Genomic DNA, 14,101 nt, shown 5'->3' with positions numbered 1-14,101 from the left:
TAAATCAGAAGAATTTCAAAACCCACCTAACATCTGGTGATTCTTGGTAAGCAAGAAAAACTTCGGTGAATTAGAAAAGTAGATGGTAGCATTTCGTGCAGATCCAGGCAGCACCCTATCGTGTAAGAGGGAGAAAAATTTAACGTCTGTTGTGTATCTGCTGAGTGTTAAGGACTCTCCTAGGTGCCCATATAAGGCACTTCCTATAATTCTCTTTAGTGAAGTTTGTGAGGTAGGTAGTAGTATCCCTGTTTCATCAGATGTGAAACGGGCACAGAGAAGTTCGATAAAGTTCCAAAGACGCACCACCATTTACCTGTTCACACCTGTTGTAACCATACATATAGCATAGAAGATGGAGGCTTCTATGGAATCCGAAGCTAAGATAGTGTTTTACACATCAAAAAGTTCAAAATTCTGGAACGGCTGAGTACTTACTTAAAAACGAAGCTAACTGGCTGATACGGCGGGATACTTCCTCAGTAACTGTGAAATGAAATAGGAGGTACTAGAACCTGCATATCCAACAGATCAACTCAGAGAAAAAGCAGTGTTCTGTTCAGTGGGTTTATAAATATGATGAAATTATTTAAGAACTGCAATATAAATATAAAATAATTGGGCTTAAGCTGTATGTACTGTTTACTTCTGAAAAGGTCAACATGCTAAAACACAGTGAAAGATGAGGCTTTTGTGAATGAAACAATGTAATAAGTACCACATACAGTGGAGCAAAAACTCGTTGTTCTTGTTGTTTAGCAAGAAATAAGTAAGTTGAATATGCTGCAGACTCATTAAGTGCCTACTGTGATAGCCACTGGGAAAGACTAAAGGAGTTCAGTGATGAGCAAGAGAGACACCACCTGGGTACTTGGCTGCATGGCTCTTAAGATCTAGTAAGAAAGACATTGAGAAGCTAAGCGTGGCCAGCTTCATGGGTTCGGATTGGGCTTCACACTCAGGATGTCCCTGAGCTTGATTTTAATGCTCTGCTAACACTGTCTTGAAATCCTTAAGAAATTTTGGACCGGGGCCCCTCATTTTTATTTTGCACTGGGCCCTACAAATTATGTGGCCGAGCCTGACTACACGTGAAATGCGGGTTATAAAAGGTGAAGTAGTTGCTGTTCTGGTAGCGCTGGCAGAGCAGATCTAACCTGGGGGGTTCAGAGGAGGCAGCTGGAGGAAGTCAGGACCTCTGCTGGGTGAGAAGTGCTCCCTGCAGAGTCACTAGCTTGTGACTTGTTTCTGTTGGAACTTACCAGATTTCCTCTTTGCCTTTCAGCATTTTTACCATGGTCTGTGTTGGTGTGGATCTCTGCATATATCGTACTTGGAGTTTGTTTAATTTCTTGGATGTGTAGATGTTTTCCAGCAAAGGTAGGCTTTTCAGCCATTATTTCTTCAAGTATTTTTTCTGCTGCTTTTCCTCTCTCCTGGGACTCTCATTACACGTATATTGGTGTACTCAGTAGTGCCCCACATTTCTCTGAGGCTCCGTTCATTTTTATTCATTCTTTTCTCTCTTTTTTTTTTTTCAGATTACATATGCTATATTGATTTCTCTTCAGGTTCCCTTATCTTTCTTCAGTTCCAATCTGCTGTCAAGCCCCCCTAGTGACATTTTTCATTTTAGTTATTGTATTTTCAACTCCATAATTTCCATTTCATTCTTTTTTAAAACTTTTATCTCTTTATTGACATTTTCTTTTTGACCAGACATTGTCATCATACCTTCCTCCTTCAAGCATATTTTTCTCTGGTTCATTGAACTGAGGTACAGTGGCAGCTTTCAAGGTATTAAATCTGAGATCCGTACCCTGTCACAGGCCATCTCTGTTGCCTCCGTTTCTCCCAGTGTATGGGTCACACTTCCCTGTCTCTTTGTATGTCTCACTTTTTGTTGAAAAGCGGTCATTTTAGGTAATACATTGCGGCAACTGTGTATCACGAGTCCCCTCACCTTCTCTCCAGGTCTTGTTTTTGTTGTTGTTTGCTTGTTCGTTTAGTGATCTGGCTGGACCACTTCAGTGAAATCTCTTCCCCCACAGTATGAAGCCTTTGGTGTCACTCCTCAGAAGATGCAGCCTTGACGTGCACGCAGCTACCTTGGGATGACACAGTTTTAGGACAGCTCTCTTGGACTGTCTCTTCCTGTGATCTCTCTGTGAAGCTGTCTGGCTTCACTTGGTATTACAGCAAGCTGTTAGGCTTCCATAATTGCTGGCTGATGACTCTATTTTTTTTATTATTCCCTGGGACACAAATTCCTCCACAGCCTATTCCAATTAATTTCAAGCAGGGGCAGTTTGGGGGCCGTCTTTAAGGCTTGTTCTGACCCCAGGTGGGCTCTTTTTAGCTGGCTCTTCGCCTGATTCTATCTGGTGGACTAGCTAGACTATGATTTCGCTTGTTGCTCTTAATTAAGAGCTGGGGTTTTTTGAGAGTTCCCTTAGGCTTGAACTTCCCCACACTCTGTTTCAGATAAAGTCAGTTCCTTTGATGAAAGCTTGGTAGTTCTGTTCTTGTGTAATGCGTCTTGCTCTGGGCAGTGTATCTGGGCCATACTCTGGGCCCTGGGTGGAGTGGTAACTTGTAGTCTCCTTGGCTTGCTTCTCGCAGGGTAGATAGAACCTCTGCTCTCCAGGTGCACCGGTGTGAGGGCATGTAAGAAGGCAGCATTCTCACTGGTGGAGAGCCTCCACCCTGTGTGGGGTGGCTGGATGGAGAAGGGAGCCCTTGACCTCTTAGACACACTCCCAGGAATTTAGCCTCTTAAATACAGAGTTGGAGGGGATGAGAAATGCTGCTGTCCTGTGCCTGCCAGTGAAATAGCTTTTCCCTTGATTGGGAGCTGATGGGGGGGCAGGGGGGAGGGGGGGGGAGTCCTATGTTTCTAGCCAAACCTGATTGGAACGGAGCTTCTGTCAAGCTGAGCTCGGGTCAGGGTGGAAGAGTAGGCGGGAGGGAGCAGGTCATAGCTCAGATGCCAGGTTCAACTGTTCTTAGCAAGATTTAGTGTTTTGTTTTGTTTTTTCCCAGTACGCGGGCCTCTCACTGTTGCGGCCTCTCCTGTTGTGGAGCACAGGCTCCGGACACGCAGGCTCAGCGGCCATGGCTCACGGGCCCAGCCGCTCCGCGGCATGTGGGATCTTCCCAGACCGGGGCACGAACCCGTGTCCCCTGCATCGGCAGGCGGACTCTCAACCACTGCGCCACCAGGGAAGCCCTAGTGTATTCTTTTTGAACAAATATTTTGTTATTTGCTGTATGCCCTTAAGACAATTTCCAGAGACTTAAAAAGAAAAATAAATTTTAAGATAGCTTTCAGCAGTTGTGCTTGTTTCCTTGCAGAGTGGGTCCTCAGAGCTCCTCAAGCAGCCATCCCATAATGGAACCTCTTCAATATTTTGCACAGCTGCTGACTAACTCCTGAAGCATTTTCTCCTGTTGGCTCATCGAAATTCATGTCGTTTATCTCATGGCTCTAAATGCATTTCAAGGCAAATCACTCTCCATTTTCCATCTCTAGCCCCGTTCTAATCTTAGAGCTCCATTTGTACATATCCTGCTGCTTACTTATCATCTCCTCTTGGATATTTAAGAGGGATTTCATCCTGAACACAGTCCAAATAAAACTCGTGATTCATCTCCTTCCCTAAATTTGCTCTTCTCTAGTCCTCTTCTTAGTAAACAGCACCAGCACCTGGGAGGTGGACACGTCCGCTGACTAGTCTTTAAAGTAGCAGCATCATGGAGGATTCCCTGGTGGTGCAGTGGTTAAGAGTCCACCTGCCAATGCAGGGGACACGGGTTCACGTCCCGGTCCGGGAAGATTCCACACGCGCACGCAGCAACGAAGACCCAACGCAGCCAAAAATAAATAAATATTTTTTTAAATAAATAATTTTAAAAAATAGAAAGCTTTAAAAAAAAAGTAGCAACACCATGAATGCATTTGTGTCACCCGTAGTTGTTCAATAACTAGTTACAGAATAATCGGATGAATTATTCCCGTTTTACAGATAAAGAAACTGAACCTTAGAAAAATCAAGTAAATTGCTGGATTTGAATCCAGTCTGAGTCCAGTCAATGCATTTAGACCACAGGAAAAAATGTTTCTTAAATGTTAAATAGTTGGTTTTTCAATAAATGTTATTGTTAGCAGGTTGATCAAAGGATAATTGAAAGAAAGTAACATAAACTATAGTTGGAATGGGACTTTGGGGATATTATTGTGAAGAACTTGGATTACTAGTCTAAAGATCTGGCACTGAATCTGGCATTAAAAAAAACAGTTATAGGTTTTAATTTGTAGTGTGTACTAGTCAATGTTCTCCAGAGGACCAAAACAAATAGGATGTGCGTACACGTATTTTAGAGAGAGGGGTGTTGATTTTAAGGAATTGTTTCACACGACCATAGGGGCTGACAAGTTCTAATTCTGCAGGGTGGGCTGGCAGGCTGGAGACCCAGGGAAGAGTTGATGCTGCAGCTGAAGGCTGTCGAGAGGCAGAATCCTGAGACCCAGGTGTTGGCAGGGTCGGTCTCTTCTGAGGCCTCACCCCTTGGCTTGTAGCTCTTCCTGTGTCTTCCTGTAGCCTTCCCTGTGTACATGTCTGTTTTCCCAATTTCCTCTTCTAGTAAGGACACAATCATATTGGATTAGAGCCCACTCCAATGACTCAGGTTAACTGGATTACCTCTGGAAGGACTGTCTCCAAACACAGTCACATTCTGAGATACTGGCTATTAGGCTTCTGCACCCGTTGGCCTGCAAGCCTGTACTTGCCCAGCCTCGAGACTGAAGAAAGAGCCCGGAAGTCAGAGACAGAGACATCCGTGGCTTAATGGATGTGGGGCATCTTACACGTCTGAAGGAAGGTCCTGGAGCGATGCCACACCATGTGCAGCAGCTGGCGGGCAGGACACTGCAGCAGCCTTGCCCCCCCCGGGGGGAGGGGGAGATTGCCAGTTACAGGGGGAGTTGATGTCAGCTTGGTTCATCGGTTACCAGGGAAACCAGCAGGGGGCACGTCCCTCATCGCCCCTCGGGCTAACAACCTTCATGGGGCAGATGACTTCCCTTTGATAAACTATCATTATCTAATTATAGCAGCGGGCAGGTGTGTAGGCATTCACCGATCAGGCTCTGTGATGAAGAGGGAAGGTCAGTCCGGTGTGTAGGTGTGGGTGAGGCAGGGACTGGTCGCGCAGGAGATGGACAGATAGCAAGAGTACAGCCATCTTGGGGGCCTGATCATATGGCCTCCAACATGCAAATCTAGGCGGGGGGTGGAGGCAACGCAATTTGTACCATAACAGACTGGAAAATGCTTCCAAATATTGAATATGACGGTGATGTGTAAAATAGAGAGGGGACTAGAGGCACTGATGTTATCAGGTCTTACAGAAAGAATAATGAGGAAAGGAAGCCCAAGAAATGAAGATTACCATCTCCAAATCAGGGACAACTGGCAAAAAAGAGCTAGAGGTCAGTTAGGACAGAAGAGTTAGCCGATTAGGAAGCTGTGGGTCAATCAGAAATAAAACACTGAGAGGAAAATTGATGCTTAGATAACATGAGGGTTTGGTGGCGGGGCGGGGGGAGGCAAAGTTTGCAGTTCTGAGTGATGGAAAATTCTAGAGACATTCAGCGGTCGGGTGGAGGTGAAATTTGAGGCAGAGGTTGGAGTTGGACAGAGATTCTGTGGTCATTCAAATTCTGGTGATAGTTAAAGATGCTGGATGGGTCAGATGAGGAAGGCAAAGAGAAGAAACCTGAAGAAGGCTCTCCGGGAAAGAGTGAGAAATGCAGAAGGTGATGGAAAGAGGACGGATGGCTCACCTAGGTAAGAAACACCCAGAAGATTACAAGGCAATGGAAGATAACATAAACTCCCCAAATATCTTCCCTTAATCCATAACAATTTTTTTTAATTAATTTATTTATGTTTGGCTATGTTGGGTCTTCGTTGCTGTGTGTGGGCTTTCTCTAGTTGCGGCGAGCGGAGACTACTCTTCTTTGTGGTGCATGGGCTTCTCATTGTGGTGGCTTCTCTTGTTGCGGAGCATGGGCTCTTGGTGCGCGGGCTTCAGTAGTTGTGGCACACAGGCTCAGTAATTGTGGCACGCAGGCTCAGTAATTGTGGCACACGGGTTTAGTTGCTCCACGGCATGTGAGATCCTCCCGGACCAGGGCTCAAACCCACGTCCCCTGCGTTGGCAGGTGGATTCTTAACCACTGCACCACCAGGGAAGCCCAATAACAACTTTTAAAGAACTAAATACTAAAAACTTTTTTGAGAACATAAAGCTAAACTTTTCAGGCTAATATTGTCTCAGAATTACTCCATTCCCTAGAGCTATCAGCACTTCTTTCCCTCCTAACTGGAAGTGGATGCTCAACAATTTTATTCAAAGGAGCAGCCCTATTGAGTTCCGCCTCCCTGGGAAATCCCAAGGGCGCCAAAGGAGTCAAAGGAATGAGCATGACCATGACCTAGAGCACGCCCCTACTCATTACTCTTCCTCCTTTCTGTGCTTTGCTACAGTGTGAAGGAAGATACAGCATAAAGGCACAAACCAGACATGGTTCTGCATATGCCTAAAACCAGAGGACAGGGAACTAATATTATATTTTGCCATTATCTGATCTTAGACATTCTGGTTAATTTTCTAACCTCAGTGGCCATCTAGCCTCTTGCCACTCCCTTACCAGTGGCGTGTGGACCCGTGTCTACAATGTCATTTCCCTCCTGGTGTCAGTTCATCCTGGCACTGTTTGTTTAGTAGCAGGAGAAAGCCCCAGAGCACATCTGTAGAGATAGGCAGAAACAGACCGCTGATGAGGACATGTACGTAGGAGGTAGTTTTCTCGTTCTGGAGCACTGTCTCTCCAGGAAGTTTTAACTTAGTCTATTAAGGAATGTTTTCCACAGGAAATACATACCCAATGTTATTACATAAGTCTGTAGGAAAACATGTTATTTGAAAAAGAGGGCTTCCCTGGTGGCGCAGTGGTTAAGAATCCACCTGCCAATGCAGGGGACTTGGGTTCGAGCCCTGGTCCAGGAGGATCCCACAGGCCGTGGAGCAACTAAGCCCGTGAGCCACAACTACTGAGCCCGTGTGCCACAACTACGGAAGCCCGCACACCTGGAGCCCGTGCTCCGCAATAAGAGAAGTCACTGCAATGAGAAGCCCGGGCACCGCAAAGAAGAGTAGCCCCCGCTCAGCACAACTAGAGAAAGCCCTCGCGCAGCAACGAAGACCCAATGCAGCCAAAAATAAATAAAAGAAAAGAAGAAAGAAAAACAGATTCCCCTACAAGAATACATTTTTTTTTAAGTAAGTTTGATCATGTGACTTGGTTGTGGGACAGCTCTAAAACTAGAAAAATCTCTACATTTTCTGGTTTAATAAGTATTGAATTTTTCAATCAACCAGGCCTTTTTCTCTGGAACAGGTCGTTATTTCTAGAGGTATAAACATGAGTCAAATCAATGGAGTTGGTCATAATTTTTCCTCCAATCTGTATTTTGCCCAAACTCAGCTGTTTCAAAAATTGAAGCATCCTGTTTGCCTTGCTTGCTTTGGGCTTTCTGCTTTCTGGACACTAGATGGTACTATATACATATTATTTCACAAGACAAGGACCACCAACCTAGCTTGGTTATTTGAAGAATTACAGCCAAATTTATACCCTTAGGAGAAAAAGGAAAAATAATGGATGTGATTTGAGAAAGTATTAGAAGGATGAGGAGAGGGGAGGAAAATGATTTTCCAGCAACAGTTACAGAGAAACAAGAAGATGATCTTCACTTTTTTTTATTTTATTGAAGTGCAGTTGATTTACAATGTTACGTTAATTTCTTCTGTAGAGCAAAGTGACTCAGTTATACATATATATTATTATATCTCTATTATATATTTTTTTATATTCTTTTCCATTATCGTTTGTCACAGGACATTGACTATAGCTCCCTGTGCTATACAAGGATGATCTTTATAAAGGGATCTTTTTTTATACATCTGTTCCAAAGAGGGAGACAAGCAAGGAGCTTCAGAGCCGTAAGCTAGGTCAAATCTCCAAATGTGAATCTCCAGCATAGGCAGGATTGAATCAAATGTCTCGAGTACTAGGCGTCCCACCATCGTTAGACACTGAAAACAGAATTCTGCACTCAGTGTAAGCGGAGCCAAGGTATCAACATAACACAGTCCTGACTATGTCGTTGGAGGTCTGAATCTAACCACGTCCGAAGTTAGCCCTACAGCAAGAATTTTCAGTTGTGTGATTCAGTGTGTTCCCTTTTCACTTAAGCCAGCTTGAGTGTGTTGTACTCTGCAACTGCAAGCCCATTTGCAAGGCTATATCTGATGAACCGGGATGAACAGAGAACAAACTGGACAGAGTAAACAGGCAACATACACATGCAGGAGTGAGTTATGCTTATGTTTATAACTTGGGTCAAGTGTTCAAATGTGACAAAATTATTCTCTTCAGAAAAATAGATGCTCAGGATATCCCATTAGCTGCAGCAGGAGTCTTAAAGTGATGCTAGATATTTATAGGCTAGTAGATAGTAAGACGAATTGCTAAAGAAATTCTGCAGGTTTGGCACAAAATGCTCAGCTATATTCTATGTGGATAATTTGACAGGATTCTATAAGATCATCTTGCTGATTAACTTTCTCTCTTGCATAGGAATGCTTCAGAGTTACTCCGCCCAAATAAAGGATTTTCTCATCTTTGAAGATTCTTTGTAGGTGTTAACTTTCCCCGTGGTAGCAATAGTCACGAAGCTGGAGTCATAATTTGTGAACTCTGGGTCTGCTCTAGAGATGAATTTCAACAGAACACTCAGGCTTCTTTTAATGATATTTAATTAGATAAATACATTGAATTAAAATAAAATTTAATGAAAATGACAATCTAAGACAGCCTCAAGGAAACAGATAATTCATTTCTTCTTCTTTAGCATTTTCAGAGATTGAATACAGTTAAGAAATATAACAGTTAATTTGTGGTTGTGATAACCGATTTGCAAATGAATTGTTAAAAAAATCATTTCTTTCATACTTAATAGAAATGAATTTAGTGAGTTCACATCCCTAAAGATAAGGACACTTTTTGGGACTGCCCTGGTGGTGCAGTGGTTAAGAATCCGCCTGCCAATGCAGGGGACACGGGTTCGAGCCCTGGTCTGGGAAGATCTGGTCCAGGAAGAACCCACATGCCGCAGAGCAACTAAGCTCGTGCACCACAACTACTGAGCCTGCGCTCTAGAGCCCATGAGCCACAACTACTGAGCCTGCGTGCCGCAACTGCTGAAGCCCGTGTACCTAGAGCCTGTGTTCTGCAGCAAGAGAAGCCACCTCAATGAGAAGCCCGCACACCGCAATGAAGCGTAGCCCCCGCTTGCCTCAACTAGAGAAAGCCCGTGCGCAACGAAGACCCAATGTGGCCAAAAATAAATAAATAAATTTATTTTAAAAAATAATAATAAGGACATTTTTCATTCTGAAGCCTGAAAACTCCTTATTTTCCTTGAAGGTGCCCTAGCTTGCCTCTCTGTGCTCTGTTTATCTCTGTGAAGACCTCCTCTGAACAGTCTCACCCTCACTTCTCACCCTGTGATTCCCCTTCCCTCTCAGGACTTTGCTCCATCAGTCAGGTCCTTCCTTTTCACATTTAGTTTCTTTCTATCTGTTGAGTCTGCAATGGTTAATGTTATATGCATCAGCCTGATTGGGTCACAAAGTGCCCAGATATTTGGTCAAACATTATCCTGGGTGTTTCTCTCAATAGATAGATGATAGATAGATAGATGATAGATAGATAGATAGATAGATGATAGATAGATAGATAGAATATATACATATATATTCTACTGGCTCTGTTTCTCTGAAGAATCTTGACTAATACAGGATCCTTCTCTATCTTAAAAAACAAGAAAAAGAAAACGAAAAGAAAGATGAGTGAATCTTGTTGCCTCTTAGATAAAATAAAATTTGTCATCTTATTGGACCCCAACACCATCTCTGGCAGTCATCTTCCTTCTCCCCATTTCAACTTCTCTCTTAGGTATCTGTGGTCTGTGGTCGCTCTCCCACTTCTTAATTGCTGGCTTTTGGATCCCTTACAAATCTGGCTTCTCCCCTCTCCACACAAACTGTAGCCTTGAAGGAAATCAGTGACCTCTGGATTGCAAAGGTCTGTATCCCTTTTCAGTCCTTATTCTGTTGGCCTCTTCTGTGCTAACATGGCCAATAAAAGGTTCCTTTAAAATTGCAAAAGTTTCCTTTCAGGAAATTTGAAAAGTTCTGAAAAGTGCAGAGGAGGAAAAACCTCACCTGTAATCACAATACTCAGAGATAACTACTTGTTGGTGTTTTTGGTTCATCTTCTTCCTGTATTTTTTTCCCATAGTATACATACTGTTTAAGATCAAATTTGTGATCATACTGCATGTCCTTTGAACATCTGTTTTCCTTTTACGTTGAATATATTATGGATATTCCTCCATGCCAATAAATATTCTTCTGCAATAATTTTTTTCATGCCAGCGAATCTGATCATCATATTGATACATTAAAACTTATTTTTGGGCTTCCCTGGTGGTGCAGTGGTTGAGAGTCCGCCTGCCGATGCAGGAGACACGGGTTCGTGTCCCGGTCCGGGAAGATCCCACATGCCGCGGAGCGGCTGGGCCCGTGAGCCATGGCCGCTGAGCCTGCGTGTCCGGAGCCTGTGCTCCACAACGGGAGAGGCCACAGCAGTGAGAGGCCCGCGTACCGCAAAAAAAAAAAACAAACAAAAAACTTATTTTTATCTCTTTCCCACTCTTAGGTGTTTAAGTTGTTTCCATTAAAAAAAAAAAAAAATATATATATATATATATATATATATATATATATATATATATAGTCAAGAAGAGTGAAACTCAAGCAGGAGCAATGTTAGCTAATGAGTTCTTACAGATTTCCTGGAGAAGGAACAGCAAGGTCTGAATTGGGCATGGTGAGCTTTCAGAACTAACACACGTTCTCTGTCATTCTGTCCTGAGGTGAGAGGTGTATTTAACCCAAAGAGTATGGAGAACCTCCCTCTCAAAGCTGGATTAATCCTGAGTTGAGATGTGTTGGGAGCATAAATGATCTTGGGAGGTCCCAAGTGGACTTGGCATTGAGTAGAATATTTCTTCCATCTTTGGTTAAGTCTTCTATTGAGGAACATTCTATCTTGGAATAGATGAGAGCTTTTATAAGTCCTGCGAATGCTATCAGATAGAATTTTAGCAATCTTGAAATAGACAGCTCTGGGGGAGTACATTTCCCTCTCTGGGCTTCAGTTTCCTCATACCTAGGGGGAATGTATGTTTAGACATTCTCTAGGATTCCCTCCTGTAATTCCATGATCCTGTACACAGAAATGAATGAAGAAGTTCTCCTTCTGTCTTGTCCACGTGGATTACCACGACAGCTGCCCACGCCCAATTAGCACGTCACAACGAAACATGCAGTCACGGGCCATGGAATACCTGGTGGGAACTAGGTCTCCACAAGAGGAAAGGCTAAGTGGATAAGGAACAGACTTTGTGGGAATCAGTGGGAGCCAAAGTGCTGAGTTTTATCAGATGCAAAGCAAGAAGGAAATGAGTCATTTGGAGGGTACAGTAAAAAATCAATGGAAGAGTCCTAGCTTAGAATCAATAGGCGTAAAATTGCAGGAAGTTGTCCTTTGTTTAAACTAGGATTTTTCAGCTTCAGTACAATTGACATTCTGGGTCTGAGAAGTCTTTGCTGGGGGTCGTCCTGTGCATTGTAGGATGTTTAGCAGTACCGTTAAACGCCAATAGCACACTCTCCCACAATATGACAACCAAAAATGTCTCCAGGTATCTCCTGGTGGGGTGAGGCGGAGTGGGGGCGGTGACAAAATCTCCCTTCCCCTTTTGGGAATCACTGCTTTAAACTTAATCATCCTTAGCAAATAGGGATCCGACCAGTCAGGAAGGAATTCTTGGAGAATTTAATTCTGTAATGAACCATGAAGTTAAAGTAAAATGATAGAAAAGGGCTTAATTTTTGTAAGTAAAACATCTGGTTTATAAGAGCAAACAGCATGAAATTATTTCCAAACAATTTAGATTGTCTTTTAATAATATATGACAAATATTCTTTTTTTTTAATTTTTAAAATAAATTTATTTATTATTGGCTGTGTTGGGTCTTTGTTGCAGCGCGCGGGCTTTCTCTAGCTGTGGTGAGCGGGGTCTACTCTTCATTGTGGTGCGTGGGCTTCTCATTGCGGTGGCTTCTCTTGTTGTGGAGCACAGACTCTAGGCACGTGCTCTTCAGTAGTTGTGGCATGTGGGCTCAGTAGTTGTGGCACATGGGCTTAATTGCTCCACAGCATGTGGGATCTTCCCGGACCAGGACTCAAACCCGTGTCCCCTGCATTGGCAGGCAGATTCTTAACCACAGCACCACCAGGGAAGTCCCAATAATGTATGATAAATAATCTTTAAAAGAGGGGCTAACATTTGACCCTTGAAAATAATTTAAATAAGATCTCTTGCAGGATGAGGGAGGAACATAAACGACTATAAGTGTTTCAAGTAGAAAGGGATTTAATATAGGGAATTAGGTTCTTACAAAACTGTTGGAAGGACAGGAGGAGTAAAAGTTGGGGATCTACACAATCTTTCAGGTCCACCATTGCAGGCTTGGTTACAGCCAGGGCATAGCTTCTGTCACCTTTCGGTCAGAAATCTGCAGAAAGCCTCTGCCCATGTCCAAGAGACAGTGTTGATCAGGTGTCTCGAAGACACTGATCTTATGCAGAACCCGTATTTCCACAGCGTCTGATGGACAAAGTGGAATGGGTTCTAACTCCCTTCTATTTCTTAAAGCTAGCGTGAGTCTATCTCATTGGTAAAATTATATTTAAAACCTTCCTATCAAGAAGCCTAGAGAATACAATTCCCAGGCATCCAGCTGCTATAAGACAGGAGAGACTATAGGAAGGAGTGGGAATGCTGCTGGCTGCAACAGATAATATCCAACACAGAAATCTTTCTCAACTGTTTTGTTTACTGAATTGCTCAAACAGTATATTTCCCAGTCTTTCCTGCTCCTTGACTCTTGGGCCAAAAATTTTCCCAAGCTTCTATCCATTCACGACACTATTCAAGCATATGAACTCAAGTAGTTCAAATCAATTACCTGGAGAAAAGAATAATAATGGAAAAGTTCTCTAGTGATGACTAATTGTGCACAACTACAATTAGATCTTTAGTTGAAGGCGTTTTGAAATTGCTTTAAGCATGTAGTTAAAGGCATGAACAAAAGTGGTTATTTTTCTTTAAATTTCAAAATCTAATTAGTCATCTGAAAATTGCCATGACGTATGAAAGCTTTCCGTTGACCTTCTTCATACTAGTAAGTTACCACAGGAGGCATTTTCCTAGCATTTCCTTAAAACAGCATCACCAAAAATATCTCTTGCCAGAGCCTCATTAGGTGCTGTCATTTGTGGAAGAACCATCTCTGGGTGTTTATCAGGCTATTACCCATAATGTTAGAGAATCTGGTTGTGTCTTTGCTGGCAATGAAGAGCCTATTGAGGAGGCTGGGGAAGATAATCATATGCAAGGTTGAGCGATACAAGAAGAGATACAAGAAGATCACTCACACAAAGAAATGTCACTCACACAAAGAAATGTCCCTAGGCTCCAATTGGCTCAAGAAATGGGATAGAATTCACAAAATAGTTTCAGAATGAAGATTTATTCCAATTTAAATACAGAAAGGAAGAGAGAGAGAGAACATAATATTTTTAAATGGGAAAAGACTTCATTTCCTCAAAGAAGATGTAAGAACTCCTGAAAGCCTTCAAGTGTGCAGAGTCCTTGATTAGCATAACCCTGGTCTCTACACTCTTGTCTGTATTGCCTATGGTCTTTAACATAGGCAATTTAAAGAGTTAGCAGAGGCTAATGAGAGCAATAATCCACAAGACTGTTGCTACTAAAACAAATTTCTATATTATTGGGTACCTCTAGGTACTTAGAAATTTCCATTTACAATGGACA

At 42.8% G+C, this 14,101-nt stretch overlaps 1 protein-coding gene across 2 annotated transcripts in view; it reads left to right on the top strand.

Moving 5' to 3' along the window:
* MAP3K21 (mitogen-activated protein kinase kinase kinase 21) overlaps positions 1-3,735 on the top strand; it is a 54,536-nt gene extending 50,801 nt beyond the window's left edge. The window contains exons 11-12 of one of the 2 annotated variants that reach the window (XM_060035055.1): positions 1,286-1,380; positions 3,355-3,735. In XM_060035055.1, coding sequence (XP_059891038.1) covers positions 1,286-1,348 — 63 coding nt within the window. In that variant the 3' untranslated portion in view covers positions 1,349-1,380; positions 3,355-3,735. Of the gene's footprint in view, positions 1-1,285; positions 2,026-3,354 lie in introns of those variants that run through there. The other variant, XM_060035052.1, reaches the window with a different exon arrangement.
* The last annotated feature ends 10,366 nt before the right edge of the window (positions 3,736-14,101 follow it).

Source organism: Delphinus delphis, chromosome 16 (genome assembly GCF_949987515.2).
Source record: "Delphinus delphis chromosome 16, mDelDel1.2, whole genome shotgun sequence".
NCBI classification, from domain to species: domain Eukaryota; kingdom Metazoa; phylum Chordata; class Mammalia; order Artiodactyla; family Delphinidae; genus Delphinus; species Delphinus delphis.
Note: the sequence above shows the minus strand (reverse complement) of the source record. Positions and strands in the feature narration are given on the sequence as shown.